The sequence below is a fragment of the Drosophila kikkawai genome, chromosome 3R (genome assembly GCF_030179895.1).
Source record: "Drosophila kikkawai strain 14028-0561.14 chromosome 3R, DkikHiC1v2, whole genome shotgun sequence".
Classification (NCBI taxonomy): Eukaryota; Metazoa; Arthropoda; class Insecta; order Diptera; family Drosophilidae; genus Drosophila; species Drosophila kikkawai.
Window position 1 is genome coordinate 30,194,628 of NC_091731.1, and position 19,590 is coordinate 30,214,217.

At 43.8% G+C, this 19,590-nt stretch overlaps 2 protein-coding genes across 2 annotated transcripts in view; one reads left to right on the top strand and one right to left on the bottom strand.

Annotated features, from left to right (window-relative positions):
• The first annotated feature begins 443 nt into the window (after window positions 1-443).
• LOC108077642 (serine/threonine-protein phosphatase PP2A 65 kDa regulatory subunit-like) lies at window positions 444-2,454 on the top strand. Its single transcript, XM_017171056.3, has 3 exons — window positions 444-1,149; window positions 1,214-1,288; window positions 1,343-2,454. Exons 1-3 carry the CDS (start codon window positions 508-510, stop codon window positions 2,384-2,386), a joined length of 1,761 nt encoding a protein of 586 aa, XP_017026545.1. The 5' UTR covers window positions 444-507; the 3' UTR covers window positions 2,387-2,454.
• Window positions 2,455-8,598: 6,144 nt separating this feature from the next.
• LOC108077621 (cytotoxic granule associated RNA binding protein TIA1) overlaps window positions 8,599-19,590 on the bottom strand; it is a 93,304-nt gene continuing 82,312 nt past the window's right edge. The window contains 5 exon segments of the mRNA XM_070287311.1: window positions 8,599-11,660; window positions 11,718-11,886; window positions 12,056-12,403; window positions 14,093-14,285; window positions 14,381-14,483. Of these exon segments, the coding sequence (XP_070143412.1) occupies window positions 11,274-11,660; window positions 11,718-11,886; window positions 12,056-12,403; window positions 14,093-14,285; window positions 14,381-14,483 (1,200 nt within the window). The 3' untranslated portion in view covers window positions 8,599-11,273.

The window sequence follows — 19,590 nt, forward strand, 5'->3', positions numbered from 1 at the left end:
TCCCCTCTTTCACCTCCCACTTTTTGCTTAACAATAAATTTACATTAGCAGAACGTTACATATTTGCAGTGCTGGAAGCGGGTTTTAAAACCAGCCTCGGACAGCCTGCCAACTTACAACTTGCAACTGCCAGAACCGCAGAAACATGCACGCACCGCTAAAGGAATTGAGTCCTTTATATATATATATATATATATATGTGTGTGTGTGTGTTTTGCGGTAAGCGCACTTGCCGTTAACTTGCGAAATGATATGCAAATAGGGATAACGTGATTTTAAAACATAGCGGTCACCTTGAAGTAACTCGGAGACCAAGAACGGACTCCATTTAGGACAAGGGTTTCCACTTCCACAAAATTTATTCGGATTCGGATTTTCTGTATTTCAGATAGATATGTCAATTCTATGAATATCTTTTATCATCTAATTTTCATTGGAAAACTAATCAAATCAGTAAATTAAAAAAAAAAACGATTTGATTTTAACCAGAATAAAAAACTAGAAAATATGTCATCTGCGGACGACTCCTTATATCCCATAGCCATGCTTATCGATCAGTTGAACAACGACGATTTGCAAGTGCGCCTAAACTCCATCAAGAAGCTGTCCACCATTGCTCAGGCCTTGGGCGAGGAGCGTACTCGTTCCGAGCTGATACCCTTCCTCACCGAGGCCATCTACGATGTTGAGGTCTTGCTGGCTCTGGCTGATCAACTGGGAAAGTTCACAAGTCTCGTGGGCGGTCCCGGATTTGCCATGTACTTGCTTCCACCCCTCGAGAGTTTGGCCACTGTCGAGGAGAGCGTGGTGCGAGACAAGGCCGTCGAATCTCTGCGCACCGTGGCAGCTGAGCACAGCGCCCAGGATTTGGAGATCCATGTGGTTCCGACACTACAACGTTTCGTCTCGAACGATTGGATCCCGTCGCGCACCTCGGCCTGCGCCCTATTCTCGGTCTGCTATCCTCGTGTCCCTCATTCCGTGAAGGCAGAACTGCGCGCCAGCTTCCTTAAGCTGTGCCACGACGGGACGGCCATGGTGCGACGAGCGGCGGCCAGTAAGCTGGGCGAGTTCTGCAAGGTCGTGGAGACTGAGTACCTCAAGTCGGACCTGATCCCCAGCCTTGTGCAGTTGGCTAATGATGAGCAGGTGAGCCAAAATCTTTTACACTATGGGAAGATCTATAAACATTTTGATTCCTTTCTCCATTCAGGACTCTGTTCGTCTGCTGGTCGTTGAAGCTTGCGTCGGCATTGCCCAGATTCTGCCGCAGGACGATGTGGAAAATGTAAGCTATTTTAATTAGCTAAGATCCTTAAATGTTAATAGAATTTCTTCGCAGCTGGTCTTGCCCACACTGCGTCAGTGCGCCAGCGACTCGTCGTGGCGCGTGCGCTGTATGGTCGCCGATCAGTTGGTGGACTTGCAGATGGCGGTGGGTCCGGAGATTACTGAAGTCTGCCTGCTGACAACCTTCGAGTGTTTGCTCAAGGATGAAGAGGCTGAGGTACGCGCTGCTATGGCCTCTAAGGTTAGGGATTTCTGTGCTAATCTAACAAAGGCCAACCAGGTGCAGCTCATACTCAGCTGCATTTTGCCCTGTGTTCGCGAGCTGGTCTCGGATCTGAATTCGCATGTCAGGTCGGCTCTGGCCTCGGTCATCATGGGACTAAGTCCCATACTTGGGGCCTACGAAACCATGCAGCACTTGCTCCACCTATTCCTCATTCAACTCGGCGACAACTGCCCGGAAGTGCGGATGAACATTGTCTCCAATTTGCACAGCATCAACGACATCATTGGCATCCAGCAGGTGTCGGAGTCGCTGCTGCCCGCAATCATTGAGCTGGCCGAAGATTCCAAGTGGCGGGTGCGACTGGCCATCGTTGAGTACATGCCCGCTCTGGCCGGTGAGCTGGGACCGAAGTTCTTTGACCAGAAGCTGAGCCATCTGTGCCAGCGCTGGCTCAATGATCATGTGTTTGCCATTCGCGAGGCTGCCGTTTTGAACATGAAGAAATTGGTTGAGCTGTTCGGAGCTCCCTGGGCGGAGCAGGCCATTATTCCCATGATCCTGGGTATGTCGGATAACATGAACTATTTGCACAGAATAACCTGCTTGTTCGGCCTGAGCGTTTTGGTCGAGGTCTGCGGCACAGATATGACCGCCAGACTGCTGCTGCCCACAATTATCCTACTCGCCGACGATCCCATTGCCAATGTTCGTTTTAATGTGGCAAAAACCCTGCAGAAGATCTCCCCCTTCCTGGAGGGCACTGTCATAGAGGTGCTAGTGAAGCCAACTCTTGACAAACTGAACGTGGACACGGATGCGGACGTCAAGTATTTTGCGGCTCAGGCTATTGCCGGTATAGCAGCAGCTTAATCAATGGTTTCATCTTATTTTATTATATTTTTAAACTGAATTTAATAACAACAAGGCTATAATTATTTCTAGAAAAAAATATTTAATCTATACTTTTTGTTATTTGCCCGAAAATATTATATATTTAATTTCTGCAACATGACTGCGTCTTTAATCAGTAACAAAGATATCAAGTTCACTTTAGACTTCAGTTGAGCCATTACCAAATGAAATTCTCCTATTTCTTTGTGTGTCATAACCTGCAACATGTCTTGTGTACTGGGGCTGAAGAGAAACCCGGTCAAACAATCGTATCTCATAACTCACGTCATTTAATTTAGCAAATATCACGACCCCTACAAAAGCCATTGAATGCAACTGCTGCTTCGCTGCCTTGCCTTGGCTTTCGGGAATTTCTGTCGGCGTAATGAAACAAGAAACAGCAGCCTCCGAGAATTGCGAGCAGAGATAAAGGAGAGAAAGAGGTAGGGTCCTTGGCCAAGCACAAGAGACGTGCAGAGCGAGACAAATGGTTGGATTTCTTCTATATATCTGGGTGGTACTGAGTGTTCTGTGTGTGTGTGTTCGCCTTTTTTGTTTTGGTGGGCAGGTGGCAGGTGTCAGGCGCATGAGTCTAGGCAATGCTGAAGTTTTCGCATAAACAAAGGCAAATATTGCGCACTTGTGCAATTTATATTGCAAAACAATTGTCATTAGAAAATGCCGCACGAACAAAAACGCCGCAGACAAAAGCGCCAGCGACCCACCAAGGATCCGCCGAGAGGCGAGGACCGAGTACCGAGGACCGAGAACCAAAGGCACAGAACTTGGGCGGCGGCAACTGCAACTGTCACACGTGAAAGCTGGGAGCTGCAAAGCAAACGGCATCACCAGGAGCACCAGCAGCAGGAGCAGCAACGGCAGCATTTTATGGAGCAGCTTAAGTGCTTCAAAAATTCCACGTAATGCACTCAAAGCAACGTCTGCCGACCCTCAGAGAGTCCGGCCTCCAGACCTGGCCCCCCCCTCCGCCGTTTCAGTTTCACATCCCAGTCCTAGTCCCCCAGTCTTGGTCCCCTGCCTCCTGGCCTCAATACAGATGGCAAATAAGAAAACGTGCGAGAAGCAGCGCAAATTAAAGCCAATGCTACTTGGCTGGCACCTGCACTTGCCGAACTATTTTCATAGTAAAAGGAATTAAAGCCAAATTTACTGGGTCTTAAAAAGGGTTCTAATCAGTCATATCTCTGCTGGAATTCCAACCAGGTGGAAAATATTATTACCTAAATTGTTATGAAATAATTTTATAATAATTATACCAATTTCCCTCAGTGCACTGACTCTTTGCCTGCTGACAGAGCAACGTGTTCCAGGCCTTCCTTTTCTCTTAACCCCCATCCGCAGGCCTTAACCCCCTCGTGTGTCACTCGCCGCTGTTCCTTTTTCATCTCTCTCAGCGAGCTGTGCGGCATTTTCTTCATTTTGGTTTTTGTCTGTGCGATTTTCACACACTTTTTGTTCATTAGTGGATAATGAACAATTGCAGCATTATGACAGCACCAGCACTAGCAGCAGCAGCAGCTTCCGTGGCAGTGGCAGTGCAATGCAGCTCAGTTGAGTTCGGTTCGGTAGCTGGAGGAGCATTAGCAGTCTGCATCTGGCCAGTTTTTCACCTCTCGCTATCTAGACGCAAGCATTTTTATTAAAATTCCATGTCAGAACCATTAATTTTCCCGTACTGTGGCACTGTGCACTCTCTTCCTGTTTTTATGCTCGTAGGTTTTTTCCTTTTTTGACTCCTTTTTTTGGGGGCTTAGATGTTTTGCGGGCTGGGTTAAGTTTTGACCGGTTTTATTGCAGTTTCAAACAGGCTGTATGTGTGTGTTTGTCTTTAATAAAGTCTCCGGTAGGAATTAATAGCTTTCCATGTCGAATACTTCATGTTTTTTGGGGGAGCCTTTCCCTGAGGACTGCGTTCAATATGCAAATGATGCAGCTCGGATGGCTCGCATCTCGTATCTGGGGGCGCAATCAAAGTTTTGTTTGGCACATTAAACCACAGCTGGCAATTAATTTGGCTTAGTTTAGTTTAGTGCACTTCCGTTGCGCACAGCGGCCATTTTGTCGCACCGCCGGATGGACATCAGCCGCCTTCCGCCTTCCGTTAGAGCCAGCAGCGCCAGCAGCTGCAACGGTTCAACGAATTCATGACCGCTCAAAAGCAGCTTTAGATTTTATTACCATTAAAAGTGGGTGTAGCTGTGCCACCCACCTACCAAAATTAGAAGCCAGATCATAACTCAAAGGCATAAACTTACACAGAGGGAAGTATTAGTGGATTTATTGGTGAAAAAGAAGGCCTTCTACCTTATCAATTTGCAAGCTGTAAAATATTTGATAAATTTATTCCTTCAAAAGATAACTCTTTAATTATTTTATGGTAATATACAACTTTTTTCTCAGTGTTCTCATGTGTGCCCTCATGCTGGGTGTTTTTGGATAGCATGTATTTAACAATTTTGGCAATGCTCTTTGCGGGCATCACCTGAAAACCAGCCCTCTAGCACTCGCTGTTTTCGCTCCCCACCTCCGAATGTTCCCTTCCGCCGTGACCCTATTGTCCACTCCCCGGGTTAACGGCGGCTTTGAAAGCCAAAACTGAAATCAACTAACAACATTAACATGGCAAAGCAATTTCCACGCAGCCAGCGATCGAGGAGCGCGGACGGAGCCAGGAGGTTTTCGGGATGCACACAAAAGCAGACAATAAGCGAGCTCGTCCATTTGTGATGGCTCCAACCGCGCTACAGCGCTGGTGATGCTGATGGTGCCGTTGATTTTGAACTAGGAAGAGGAGGCGGTTGAGCCGCTGGTGGCACTGGCGGTTATTGCATATGCACATACCGCGCACCCACCACACCGCGTCGCACATGCGACAGAGCTAAATAGGCGGGCCCAGCATGAAGAGTGTGCCAAAAAGAGCTCGGCGGGGAGAGTGGGAAGGGTAACAGAGTCCTGGAGCTGCATTTAGGTACTCAAGCGCCGTTGTCATAGTCATTTGCCATGGCCGCCAGCAGCAGGGAGGTGCGCCGGGTGCCGGGTGCCGGGTGTGTTAGGTGTGTTAGCCCTGCTCCGGATCGGGCCTTTGGCTTTCTGTCTAACGGCGTCACATATGCTCCTAACGATAATAGTTTTCTGCGTAATTTGTTCGCAATTTTAGAGGAAGCTCCGTCGGATATCGCGCTAAAAACTTGGCCCACGCATCGGACCAGGACCAGGGCCAGGACTATGGGAACAGGATTTCGAATAAAGTGAAGAGGAGTGAGATTTGAGTTGGAGCATCCTCTTCTCCACGCTGCGTATAATTTAGTGGCCCCGCAGCGAACCGACAGGGAGTGAGATTGCAAAGATAAATAGAGAGTGCACTGGGAACAAAAGGATTCAAAACTTTGAACGATCAAATTGAAAGTCAATAGAATATTGAATATTTTTAGAATTTAAAAATATAAGTAAGCTGAGAGGACTTTTTAAGGCTTACTTTATTTCATAGATATGACAGATATATTTTATTTAAAATTTCTTTCCGTGCTTTTGGGATAAGCAGCTTCAGCTAGATATTTTCCCAGAGAACGCCCCTTACTTGCTGACACTTTTCGCTTTGACTCGTTAAAATTCATTTCAATTTGGGTCCGCTGCGCTTCGCTTTTTGTCCTTGGCCACGAACGGGTTAAGGTAGTGAGATAGCAGGACTGCTCTCTATCTCCGCACGTGTCACCGATGCCACCGCTGCCGTTGCCGCATCCTGCGTAGCTTTATAAACAATTTTGAATTTTGCGGTTGTGCGAAAATTAATGGATGCCTCGCTCTTGTGCGGTTTTTGGCCGCACTTCCAGACAACGCCCCCTCTAGCGCCAGCACTCCCCCCCTTCCCCTATACTTTACCGCCGGCAAGTGCTGGGCAAATTTTAGCATTTTGTCATTAGCGTTTGCTTTCTGAAAACGAGATTGTTGTTTGTCGTTGCGGTGCTGGCGATGCTGATGGTGATGGTGGTGCAGCGATGGTGGAGAGATATTGCAGCTTAATGGCGGGTGAAAATCACACGGGGCAAAAAAAGGGTTTGATTTAATGAATTTAAAGAATAAATAGAGAACTAAGTTAGGCTTTTGTTTGTATATATTTTGAAAAAAACTTAAGAGCAGACTTATTTGTAATTAAAAATTTAAATAAGCTTACATTTTTTTATGAAATCTGATTAAAAATAATCCCTTTTACTATCCGCGCTGACATCGATCATGGCTAGCTTAGTTAGGACATCTGGAGGAGTAAGGACTGCCATCAATTAATGCAGCAGCCCTCGCCAAGACGGCTCACACACATAAAATGCTCGCTAAGAGTCCTGCCCTGGTGGTGGTGCAGCATAAGTGCAGTCCCCGCATATATGGGTGTGTGTGTGTTATGAATAAGACAGGACGAAAACTTGGGCTTTTGACTTTGGCAGCGCCACGGAGTCGGATGAGGCAGCAGCCAGGCACGGTTAATAAAACAGACAAACACTCAAAGTTTTGCTATAAAAATTTTTAGCATGGAGCAGCGACAGAGTTTTTTAAGTTGCCAGCGTTGTTTGCTTGCTAAACAAGTGCTATTAAAAGAGCATAAAAAGGTGGAAGGTGAATTGCGATTCGGGAAGTTGGGGAAACACGAGAGACAAAGGCATTCAGCCTTCGGGCATCGTTAAGGTTCTGGCTGGCTGGAGAATATCCCTCGTAATAAGCCCCAGAAAATCTTCATGCAAACTCTACGCGGCAGCAGAGAGTTTTTATATTTGGCAGCTTAGGTGCACTTCTGCAGTTGTCCTTTTACCGTACATAATGCACTGCACAAAATATATATACAAGGGCAAAAAAAAAAAAAAGGAAACAAAATCCAAACAATTTCTAAAGAGCAGGGAGAGAAACAAAGACACGATGCAGTGAAATTTTATGCGCTTAGTTTTTATTGCCAAATATTTTGCATGGCAGGGCGGTATAAAGAATTATCCACTAAAACTGCTGTAAAGTGAGTCAAGTGTTTGTTAAGAAGCCCTGCCCCCCGCCCCTTCTCTTTCAAGAGTGCCGAATGAAAAGCTTCCCCCGACCATCATTTTGGCTGATTCATGAATCCAAGGGGCGCCCAATTTCGAGCTCGATGCGAGTTGCGTTTGCGCGGCCAACGGGGCGTATGAGTAACATGTGCACTTTATGCATTGTGCGCCCGAGGAGGGGAGGGAGTGGGGGCAAGAGTGAAACGGGGGCCTATTTGTTTTATTTATATTTCGCCACCGTGCCGTTTTGTGCGCGCATATTAAACAGGCAATGGCACTGCCACTGCCACTGGCACTGAAACGACGACTGGTTGTCCTCTGGCAGGAGGCAGACCAGCGGACAGGATAACAGGGGCCGGCGGTCCAGAGACACGGCCAAAGTGGAAAATGCAGTAAAATATTGAAATTGTACAGTTCCGTTGTGCAATGAGCCGCAATGCCAGAGACTCTTTTTTTTTTTTTGTATATGCATGTACGTACCCCGCAGTTGAAAGGTGCACTCACATGTGGGGGGGAAATTTTGATTTTACGTGACTGGCGTGCAACGATTGCCCACGGGTGAGGGAAAAAGTGCACAATGGCAGCAGCACCAAAATGCGGGGCAGAAATGCATCGGGTTCCAATGTGGGCGGGTGACTTCGGAGCAGCTTTTCTCTTATTTCCAATTAGCATTGCAAATTCATTTGCAGTTTATCGGTCTGAAATAATTCCATGCGATCCATCGGGGAGACTGGGTGGAAATTAACAATAATTTAAGGTCCTGAAAATATTGAGATTGTGCTCGGGAATGCTTGGGAGTATCGGTTAAAAATATATTGAAGAGAAAACTTTGTAAAAACCTATAAATTAAATATGGCTCCACATTATTAACCGCTTTGACAATAATAATTGCCATAACGTTTGATACATTAATTCGAAATTGTTTAGAATAGGTCAAGAATTTTATTTACTATTTAAAATAATTTTAAAAAGAAACTACAAATTTTTCAAAAATCAATTTGATTTCCAATTGTTTTTAGCGTTGACAAAACTTGTTCTATTTCCGACTCCACATTCCCTAATTAACTTACCTTATTAAACCTCTTAATAATTTATTTAAACCTTTGTTCCACTTTACACCACTTGTGAAATAAAAAGACGTCATTGTACTTGTTTTTTTTTTGTTTTTTTTTAATTTGTTTTTCTGTTTTTTGATTAACATTTTTCCATTTTATTTGATTATTTCTCTCTTGCACGGCTGCAATCGCTGGCAGCGCCTTTTTCTATGCATATATTAACGTGTTTGCAGCCACACACTCAAGTGTGCTTGTGTGTGTGTGTGTGTTTGTCCATAGCTGAGTGAGTGTGTATTTGTGAGTTTGTTCTGGGGGCTTCGTTCGGCTTTGATTGAATTGGATAGGCTTTTGATAGGCGCTTAACATAATTATGGCATTTTGCTTGCACACCTTTCATAATTCACTTTTTACCATATATATGTATGCTGCTCGTATGTATATATGTATGTTTGCTGCTGTCACAAATGCAATTATATGTTATATCCGCAGTGTGCTTGACTCTGTGTTGTTGGGTTGTTGGGCTGGTTGGTTGGTTGGATCTGATGGGGCTATTTTATGATCTATCATATGTCTGCGCCGGCCTATGCAAAACAGATGCTCTCCGGCAGCTTTGTTTGCATTGGGCTTTTTACATTTATATGCAAATATTAATACAATTTTCTTTTAGTTAGTCTGCCTTTGTTATGCGCGCATATTGCTGTTGTTTGTAATTATATGGATTTTTTTTATATAGATCTGGTTTCTTTTTTTAAATATACTTTATATGTACATACACAACATTGAATCATTTATTTATATTCCTTTTGCTTACACCGTAACTAAGTTTACATAATTAAATATAATTATGCTATTATGTATATGTCGTAGAGTATTTCTGATTTTTCCCTTCACTTTCTCCTCTTCCATCGCTTCATTATATTTATTTCGTAATTTACCATAATTTTCCAACATTTCCAACATATGTTCAGCTACAATTTTATTTAATTTCCATTGGTTTCGCCATATACTTTTAATTATTTATATATATATTTATATTTATATGCATAGCTTGCTTGCTCTCGCACACAGTTTTCTTGTCTGCTCAAATAACATTTAGTATATAGGTGTATATATATATATATATATATATATATATGTATATATATAGATTTGTATATATGTAAAGTGATGCATTCGCCGATGCACAGTTTTGTCGATGGCTCTCAAAAAACACGTCAGGCCAAGTTGAAAAAATAAATCAGTTTCCTTTGTCCGTAACATCGATTTGCTCTCATCACAACTTATAGAAATTAGACTCGCTTTTCCTTGGCTCTACTCTACTTTCCTCTCCTTTGCCCCCTTCCTGACCCAATTGAAAGTTCTCTAATTTTGATTCATACATTTTTGGTTTTTCGGTATGTATAAAATAGTTTACAATTTGTATTCGTTTTCGTTTTTGGTTTCTCTTCCGTTTTTCATTTCAAAATTTCTCATTTGCAGTTTTCGCCTCTGTAAATACCATAAATAATTGTGTTTAGGTTTACATTTAGTGTATAGTTTTACAGTTACACTTAAGATTCTTAGCTAAACATTGACTACATTTTGTATTTTGCTTTTGCTACACGTTTTCTCATCATATCCTTGTCTAAATATTTCGCTAGATTTATGCTGCTGTTGCCTGCTGCCCATTTGTGTTCCTGTTTTTCTTATATGTAGGTATACCCCTTAGTACATTTACACGTTACACAAACACCGATACATGAATACGCTGTGTGTGGGTGTATGGTTGTGCTCAGTGTGGGTGTGTAGCCTCTGGTTTGAATATCGTTCAGTATATATAGTTTTATCTAGTCACGGGTCCATCTACTGGTACAATCTGTGGCTCGATCCATCGGGCTCGTTCGGTATTCAGTGCAATTTTCTACTCGATTTCTGGTGTGTGGTTGTCGGTGCTTAACTCAGTTACGCTTACGTTGATATTTCTCTAGATAATGCTGGATAAACACTCATAATCATTGTGAATCAACTGATCGAAGCTAATGGTGGAACATTTGACTTGCCCTGGACTACTTGCTAACTCTTATGCCTATGCACGTCAATATATCGATATATCGGCGTGAAATGATCGTCGGAATGGGTTCTATTGCGAAGTCAACTCATGGCAACAATCGGACTTGTGAACGGCATCGAAGATGCATGGGTTGAAAATTGTCAAAACGAATTTTTCAGTCAACGAAACACTTTTCCCACTTAATATTTTCTATTTCTCTGGGCTTAGACTATTTATTTCGGCTTAGACTAGGCTTAATAATTAGCGTTTGTTTTACTTCCGCTCATACTTTGGTATCCTTTTTCTTTTGCAATGTGAAACGGCAAGCCTTGGTAAATCATAACTACCTTCTTTATATAGCACCCACTCTATTCTTACTCTGGTATATACATACCTTTATACTCGTGTATATGTTTATACCTACTAAAATACATTTAGAGCTTCTGGTTTCTGTTTTTCTTAAACTTTTTGTCTGGTTTACTGCTTTGATTGGGGGTTCAGGTCCCCACCAAAAATAGACACAAATAACACACATTCATAACTTTGGGTTTGGTTTTGGGCAATCTCCCACCTCGACTTCGCTTGATTAGATCAACTGGAATTATGTCTATTGCACTGTCTGGCCAGTGTGGTTGTTGCTGTTGCACTTGCATCGGTCTTGAGTACTTAGTCTAGGGTTAGATCTGGGTTCCGAGGCATACGGGGAAATATGTGCGTCCATGGCCACATAATCCTGAAGCCTTTTACACTTCGGGCAGGCCGTAAACCTGCGACACCGCCGCCGGCTGCTGCTGCTGCGGCTGTTGCTCGTTGTTTGCTACCTGCGGAAGTTGCTGCTGCTGCTGCTGCACCCAATGCGATGGATAGTACAGCTGGGGAATGTAGTGATGCTGCTGCTGCTGGTGATGATGGGGGTGGTGATGGGAGTGACTGTGGGGCTGCTGCAGGGGATGGTGCTGCTGCTGGTAGGGCGGCTCCTTCACATACTCTCCGGACGTCTGTTGCTCATGTTGCTGCGGCTGCTGCTGTTGCTGCTGCTGCTGCTGCTGGTGATGCTGTGTGGGATACATGGCCATCCCTCATGGCAGCTACACGAGCAAACTGGGCGCCAGCCACTCATCCTCCGCCAGCTAAGCGATTCACAAGCGTTAGGCACCAGCGAAATCCTCAAAGCCATGCCAACTCACCTGCGGACTGACCTGGAACTGCTGCATCGGATAGGCCACCACTCCGGCCGCGGGGGGCAGGGCGCTGCCCACGCTCTGTGTGATCTGCGGTGCGGTGGCGGCCGCTGCACTGGCCAGCTGCGGTTGCGGCGGCACACTCTGCCAGGTTCCAGGCAGCTGGACGCCCATTCTGCAATAATTTAATTTAAATCACCGAGTTGCATTAATTTAAGCTTCTTAAAAACTAATCAAAATTGCATACAAATTTAGATCAACAATAACATTTTTCGAAATTCTCATATAACTTTTTCATGTTTTATAAATTAAAATAAAATTTAGTTATTGATGGCTCAACTCACCCCATATAGCCGGCCTGCTGGTAACCGGCGAATTGACCATAGGTGAAGCCCTGCATCCCCTGCAGGAACTGACCCGGCTGCAGGGCACTGGCGGGAGCTGCCGCCGGATATGTCGGTGCCGGCGGGTACCAGTATCCGGCCACCTGCTGTCCGTAGGCAGCCGCTGCGGCCGCCGCTGCCGCCGCTGAGCCAAAGGGGAATCCCTGGGCCAGAGCCTGACCGGCAATAGCCGACATGTGGTTGGGGTCGCCGCTCTCCTTGCCCCACGCACACTTCACCGGTTGTTGGTTGATCTCTGTATTGTTCACGGCCACGATGGCGTGGGTGGCCGCCTCCTTGGTAGAGAAACTGTAAAAGACAATAAAAAACACATGTTTATAATTAAGCGGGTTCATTGGCACAAACTAAGCTTGAATGAGGTATTTTATTAGGCAACTAATAATATTATCAACTACTTTTGTTTATGCCACCTCTATAAAAAGAAGTTGAATTATTTTAGCTGGAGTTTATTTCTTTTACTCAAGTTTCTCTTTACTTCTTTTTTTTACATTTAGCAGATTGGCCTGGTTTAATTTCCGCTTAACCCGCTGCGGCAGCAAAGCGCAAAAGTGGTACAAGCGTCTGTGGAATTGTTTCGTTGTTGCCGGATTGGCTATAATGATGCAGCAACTCTGCCACAGCTGCTGCTGCACTTGTAGTCCCCGAGCTCATTATGTTACAAAATGCCAAACAATGCCTCCGCTCTGCTCCTGGCCCCTCCTTCTACTCCTGCCGCTTCTCCCTGCTCACTTTCTCGCCAGCAACCATCTCCCCTCGCTTTTTTGCATCACGTTTGCAACACACAAATGAGTTTTGGAGCAGTGCACAAAAGGCGCCCATGGACATGGCCGGCAACTGCAATGCGTTTGTTACCCCAACCTCATCACACTTGCCTCCTACACTTGCCTAAAATATATAGAAAAATAAATGTAAATACAAGATCAAGGTCTACATTTCTTTAGCTTTAGACCCCAAAGACCAGATCTTGGTTAGAAAAAGGTCCTAGTCTTCTTTAATAATTTTAAACAACAATCGATCTCTCTTTCCTCTCTTTATTTAATTAAAAATTAAAATTCTAACAAATCCTTCCTTATTTTGTAGGTTGTAGTTTTTGTAATTTAATTTATGGAGCCTAATTTTGTAATATTTTCTTCAAGTGCATAAAGCATATCCATATCCCGCCGTTTGGCTGCGGTGGGGTGAGCTCGGTTCGTCGTGGGCCAACGGCTGCCATTAAAACCCTATCAGCATTCGTGACGGCAGCTGCGATCTCCACCACCGACACCATAGCACCACCGGCGCCACAACCAATGCTCCTACGGTACCACCGACTCCTTGGTCCTTGCTCCTCTCCTTTTTTTTTTTTGTTTGTTGCTCACTCGATGCAATGTGGGAATATTTTTTTGTACTCCCTTTTTTTTGCCCTGCCATCGTTGTTGTCGCTGTTATTGCGGTTCATTGTTCTGTTTGTAACTTCAAATTTGCCTCTCGTTTTTGCTGCTGTTCTTGTTGTTGTGATTGTTGTTGTTGAGTGTAAAAGTGTTGTTGATTTATTAACGGCGGGTGGCTCGGATGGAGGGGGCTAACGCACACAATGACATGCTGATGTGGCGGGCGTGTGTGCACTCAGCGACGACGACAACGACAATGGGAATGAAGCGACACCGCAGACCGCAGTTCACGCACATAGAGAGCAGCCAAATCAAAATGGCGGGCAACAAAGGGTTAATGTAGTATACCTTTGAGGGCACACAACAACAAAAAAAATATTAAGCGGAGGTGGGAACGCTCATTGATTGCTCTATTATTTGATCGATTGCCCGATCGCTTTTATGTTTTATTTTATTTATGAAGCTGCAGTTGAAAAGAAGTTTACATCAAATTTAATGGATAAAAAGAAATAATTGTTTAATTAAATAAACCAGCTTAACAATATTATTTATGCCTGCCCAAGTAACCAAGAATATCCTAATGTTTTTCTTATCGCACTCCACTTACCGCACAAATGCATATCCTTTGTCCTTGAAGACCCGTATCTCCTGTATTGTGCCATAGGGCGAGAAGGTCTTCTGCAGTATTTCCTCGTTGAGGAAGCCGGACAGGGCTCCGTTGATGCCGCCACAGTAGACAGTGCAATTGGTGGGGCTGCTCTGGTTGTAGACTTCGTCAAAGGTCAGCGGCTTGGCATTCACTGCAACGAGCGGAGATTAACATGGCGGTGACAATGACATCGGTGAGTGGAATGCGGGACGAGGACTCTGAGACTCTAAGGATAAGGATACTCACTGTCTGCCTTGGTTGCCGGCGGCTTTCGGGTGGCCCAATTTGTGCGTATCGAGCGCGAGCCCAGCCATTGGCCATTCATGGCGGTAATGGCGGTTTCAGCCTCCTGCAACGAGCCAAATTAAATGGAGAGAGCAATTAGCTAAAAGCCCAGCGCCATTTTCGCGGGTTTGTCTAGCCGCTTAAGCCGCTTACAGCGGCTGCTAAGTCTCTGGCCAAAGACAGCTTCTGTTTTTTCAGCCAAGGCAACCCAAAATTTATAAACAAACAGCTTGGAAAGTGTTAAGGAAAAGGCATTAATACAACAAAATGGCACTTAGAGAAAATGTTAATACTTGCTAAAAGAAACTTTAATAAAAATATAAATATTAAAACGATTAAAAGAACTTATAGTACCGAAATATTACTCTAAGAACTTATTTTCAATAATAAAAATAATAAAGAAATAATATTTTATAAATTTTTAAAGTGCAGCTAAGGCAATAGGAAAAAAAAATTAAATAAAGAAAAGAGAAAACAATCGCTGAAAAGTTGCTCCTTGTGGTTAGCCGACGTTCTAGCCGGTCTTTGATTTCCTCGACTGTGTGTGTGTGTGAAGTACATGAGGCTGATGGAGGGAGAGGGAATGAAAGGTGACGGGAGGAAGGTCCTCGACGTAGCATTTACAAGGCCGTGCACAAATTATAATTTCAATTTCGCATAAAAGGTAATTCGTGCGTATCAAACGTGATTCATGCCGAAATGATTGCAACTGCCAGAAGGTCCTTGCATGCAGTCTGCCTTCAATGTGTGTGTGCCAGAGAGCATGTGACTGTATGTGTGTGGGTTCGCCAGGGTGGGCGTTTCATAGCAATTTACTTGCGGCAAACCGAAAGACCGAAGACGGAAAGCAATGCAACGCAATAATGGCATTTGCGGCGCTTCAGACGTTGCAGCTGCTCATTGCACGTTCCTTAAATGGCGGCCCAGGCGAACCAGGAAGCTCGGATCCGTATCCGAATCCGAAGCCGAATCCGAAACCTAAATCCGTAACCAACTGCGGTTGGCAGCCACTGAAACTGTAGCTGTAACTAGGCACCTAACCGCCTTTTCTTTTTTTTTTCCATTAATTTTCTCAGTCTTTGTGGCGGGGTCTGCGACGTGCAATGCTCGGAATCGGCATTGACGTGATCCAGCTGAAAAAACGACGTTTTCAAACCAAAAAACTGGAGTTGAACTTTGAAGGGGAAAACTTGACTGAGTTCTGCAGAGTGAATCTTAATGAAAAATGTCTCTAATTGCCAAGCGTTTCAAGAGATTTCCATCTTTTTCTTAAATGTTCAGGGATAGATTTACTATTATAAATTACCCCATAAACCTATTAAGCTAAATATTTATTTTTATTATAAAAACTTTGTCCAGATAGATACACTTAATATTCACTTCCCTTGATTTCAACGAATTCAATGAGTGTTTTATTTGCATATTTCGCATTTTTGTCCCCATTAAATATGCATTTTTTTTTGTAAAGAAAATGTCATTTATATAAATGCCGCGAATTCCTCGAACATAAATTGCCGTGTATTGGTTTTCTTGGGCCTTTAATTTAACCACTTGAGCAAAAGTCAACAATTGAGTGCCTGCCCCGTCAGCGATAAACCACGCAACTGTCGCCCAACTTTGGCCGTAATTTAATGTCTGCATGTGTGCGGTGTGTGTGGGGTATGTGGGGTGTGTGGGGTGTGCATTGTGTGTGTAAGTATGCGTTTATTTCCCGAGCAACGTCGCTCAGTTTGCGTGCGTGCGCATTTTTATGCATTGCCAGTTGCATTTTTCATATTTGCATAAACTATAAATTTTACATTTTTTAAGCGATACGCATCGTTGATTGCGGCACACACACACACGTTTATACATTGTGTTATATATATATAAACTCACGTTCAACCACAACAAGAACAAGTCCAGCAAACAATGCCGCGACCCCTTTGCCATCTCTCATCCTCTGATTTCCCGCCGGGCATGAAATGTTATTTAAATATTTCACAGTTTACTCTACTTGGGCTTTAAGCCATTGCCTGACCATGTTGTTAGCTTTTCGCTGCGGGAAACATCATTCAGGACTTATCAGCAGAAGAGACAGTCACTTCAAGTGCACTTCCTTTCTTTTTTTTTTTGCCAATTCCAATTGCAATCTTATGTGTCAATGGAAATTGTCTTAACAAAATGCTCGCTTTTGCCCTGATTGTCTGAGGACAGCGGGGGAGGATAGTGCAGGAGCAACTTTGACCAGGGCTAATGCAATGCCCAACTCCTGACTACAGACGCACCCACGCACACTCAAAAAACTTTTCCCGGGTGCAACGGACATTTTTGGTCGAGCGCTGTTTCCCAGCTTTGACATGTCTTTGAAGCCAACAAACTTTATCAATCATTTTGGCGGTAAATTGCTTAGAAAACAGGAGGTGAAAGCTTATGAAATGGCAAAGAAAGCTATCAAAATAATGCTTTATAAAAGAAGAAATATAAAATCTATTAAGAATGTGGTATCATTATTCAATATTTTCATAAAAAATAAAGTTACTCGGTCCAAATTTACTTAAATATCGATTCCTTTAGTCTTTATTAGATTCAAGACAATGCCTTCAATTAAAAGGTGAAAATGCCTCCAATTTCTGCCCAATCCATTCAATTTCCGAAATGTCGGGGCGACCCTAATGAGTTGATTATAACACAATTTCGGGGCTCAAGAGTCTCTCCAGCAATTTGCCAATTCATCTTGCTCAAGTGGAGGCCTGACAAACCGACCGCAATATAGCACCCACTACGACTTGCGAAACTATTTATGAATCGAAGCACTGGCCTGCCCCCAAAAACCCAAATCGAAACCGTAACTGTTGTTGTCGTCCTGGCTAATTGCATCCCTACGGCATTGGGGTCAAGCCGGAGACAGAGGACAATGGGCACTGCCCTGGGTCTTGGATCACATCATTGGCAGTTGGAGCGACACACTTTGTTTGTGTGTGCGGCTTTGCTTGTTGTTGCTCGGTTGGGCGAAATTAATTAATGGTGAATGGCAAATTTGCAGCTAATAGGAGGAAAACTTGAATCGTTTTCCGGTCTGTCACCGAACTAGTCCAGCTTCGGTTTTAGCTCGCAAATGAATTCGCCTTTGATTAAAAGTTCAGACACAACACAGGCCTGCTCAGGCACTGCGACACGCGTCGAACATTTTGCGCTGAAAATTTTCTAAATGACAACTTCCGCTTTCGGGATAAGTTAATTAATTTTCATGGACATGCCGCGCTGAAAAGTTTCCTTGGCGCGACACAGAAATTTAAGAACATTTTGGTTGGCGTACGGATTCAATTTGCAGCGAAAGTTACGCAAAGTCAGGCCAGCAGGCCTTTGTAAATATTGATTACTTGATAAGGCGCAGAATCCTTTAATGCTGCTGCGGACTGTGGACCTTGGCCGAAAACGAAAATGAGTGGAGGGGAAGTTTGGAGAGTCTGGGAATGGGAGGGGCTCAAAGTTTTGGCCAGGGAAAACGGGCTAACAGGGTAACAACAGGGAAACAAAACCGAAAAGGCGAAATACCTTCATTAAGCGAATGAAGAAAGGCAAAAGTAAGTTGAAGAATTTTTAAGTGGTTTAAAAGGGTTTTGTCATACTTTTCATGTGGATCTCGCCGGGATCGACCCCTTTATCTTATCCCCATTTCCACTGCCCGCAAAATGGTTGCTGCTGGTTGCGGCTGACGTTTCGTTTGCCACATACACACAGCCCAGTAAGCCGAGAGCAAGACATTTTAAATGTTTATTAAAACAATAAGGAAATGGCTTGTGCCAAGGCGGAAAAGGGCAAAGGAAAACGAAAAACTGTAGCGAAAGAAGGTGCAAAAAAAAAGGCAAGCTCGAACTCAAATACAAAAAGGGGATAATCCTGACATACACATAGACACCCTCGCATACTATACACCTCGCTGTCAGGGGGAAATAAGAAGGTTGTTCTGGCTTTCGCTTTTCTTTTGGGGACCGTTTTGTCTTAAAAAAGGTAGCAGACGCCGAGTATTTAGTGCTGGCCTGGCCCCTTTTTCTTTTCGGGCTAAAAGGTTTTCCCTGGCCAGCTCGTAAGCCGGTTTAGCTTTGTTCTTCGGTCAGATTCATTAACGTGGCTATTTAGATAAGCGTGAAGGAAACCAACCGACCCCAAGTTGAATATTAAAGCTTTCCAGATAAAACTCAACCCCAAGTCATTTCGACTCGCAGTCGAAGTCGGAGACGGAGACGGAGTCCTGCTGATGATGATTTTTTGATATTTATAAAATAACTCAAGTGGCAAATCGTTTGCTCAATGGAAATGCTCTTCCATTTGTCGACTCCTTCGATGATGATTATGATGAAGCAAGGCCAGGCTATGGCCATGATGATGACGATGTGGCCATCGAACGGAGCAGAGATAAGGCGTTCAGAATCCCCAGTCATCTTTGAATCTGTCTGGCCCAGTCAACGGTAAAAACTGTTTTCATTCCTCTTAGGCCCGGCCCAAACGCTTTTCGATTTTTGACCACACATCAACATTGGGGGAGTTGTTGACCAAAAAATCAGTATTTCACGCTAGAACGCATTTTTGTCAAGGCATAATTCCATGGGATTTATTTATGTATGCCAGTTTCGGGCGTTGTTTCCCATTCTGGGCATCACTCCCCTACAGCGCTTACCCCATCTACTACAAATACTTTTTTATAGTCACTGCCTCCGGGCTCCGAGCTTACGCGTGTGTAGGCAGTTTGTAGTCCGTGGTGTCCCTACATCGCCCTCAAATCACTAGTTCCTGAATTATTATATAAAGCATAAAATGAATGTCCAGGCCATTTATATTTATAACCGAGTTTTCTACGCTTCAGTAAATTTATTGCCAGGCTTGAAATTAAATAAATTGAAAACCAGTCAGAGCCAGGGGGGCGGAACTTTAAAGGCAAACATTAAGTTAAAGGGAATATATTAGGCATATTGGAATTTTGCAAGAAATCTTTTTGACCAATTAAGAGTGAATGCTGGCTGAGTCGGGGTAATTTAAAATCTATTACAATCAATAATTTTCCATCCTAAAAAAAGTTCTTTCTTATATCAAAATAATTTGAGAGTGAAATAATCTTAAGACTTATTTTTATAGCAAATTGATGATACTGTTAATTATTTAAAACATAAAATATCTATAACTGAGCTTTC

Coding starts and splice junctions, on each gene's coding strand:
- LOC108077642 (XM_017171056.3), top strand. CDS start 508: ATGTCATCTGCGGACGACTCCTTATATCCCATAGCCATGCTTATCGAT. Junction 1,150..1,213: donor AGTTGGCTAATGATGAGCAG/GTGAGCCAAAAT, acceptor TTCTCCATTCAG/GACTCTGTTCGTCTGCTGGT. Junction 1,289..1,342: donor CGCAGGACGATGTGGAAAAT/GTAAGCTATTTT, acceptor ATTTCTTCGCAG/CTGGTCTTGCCCACACTGCG.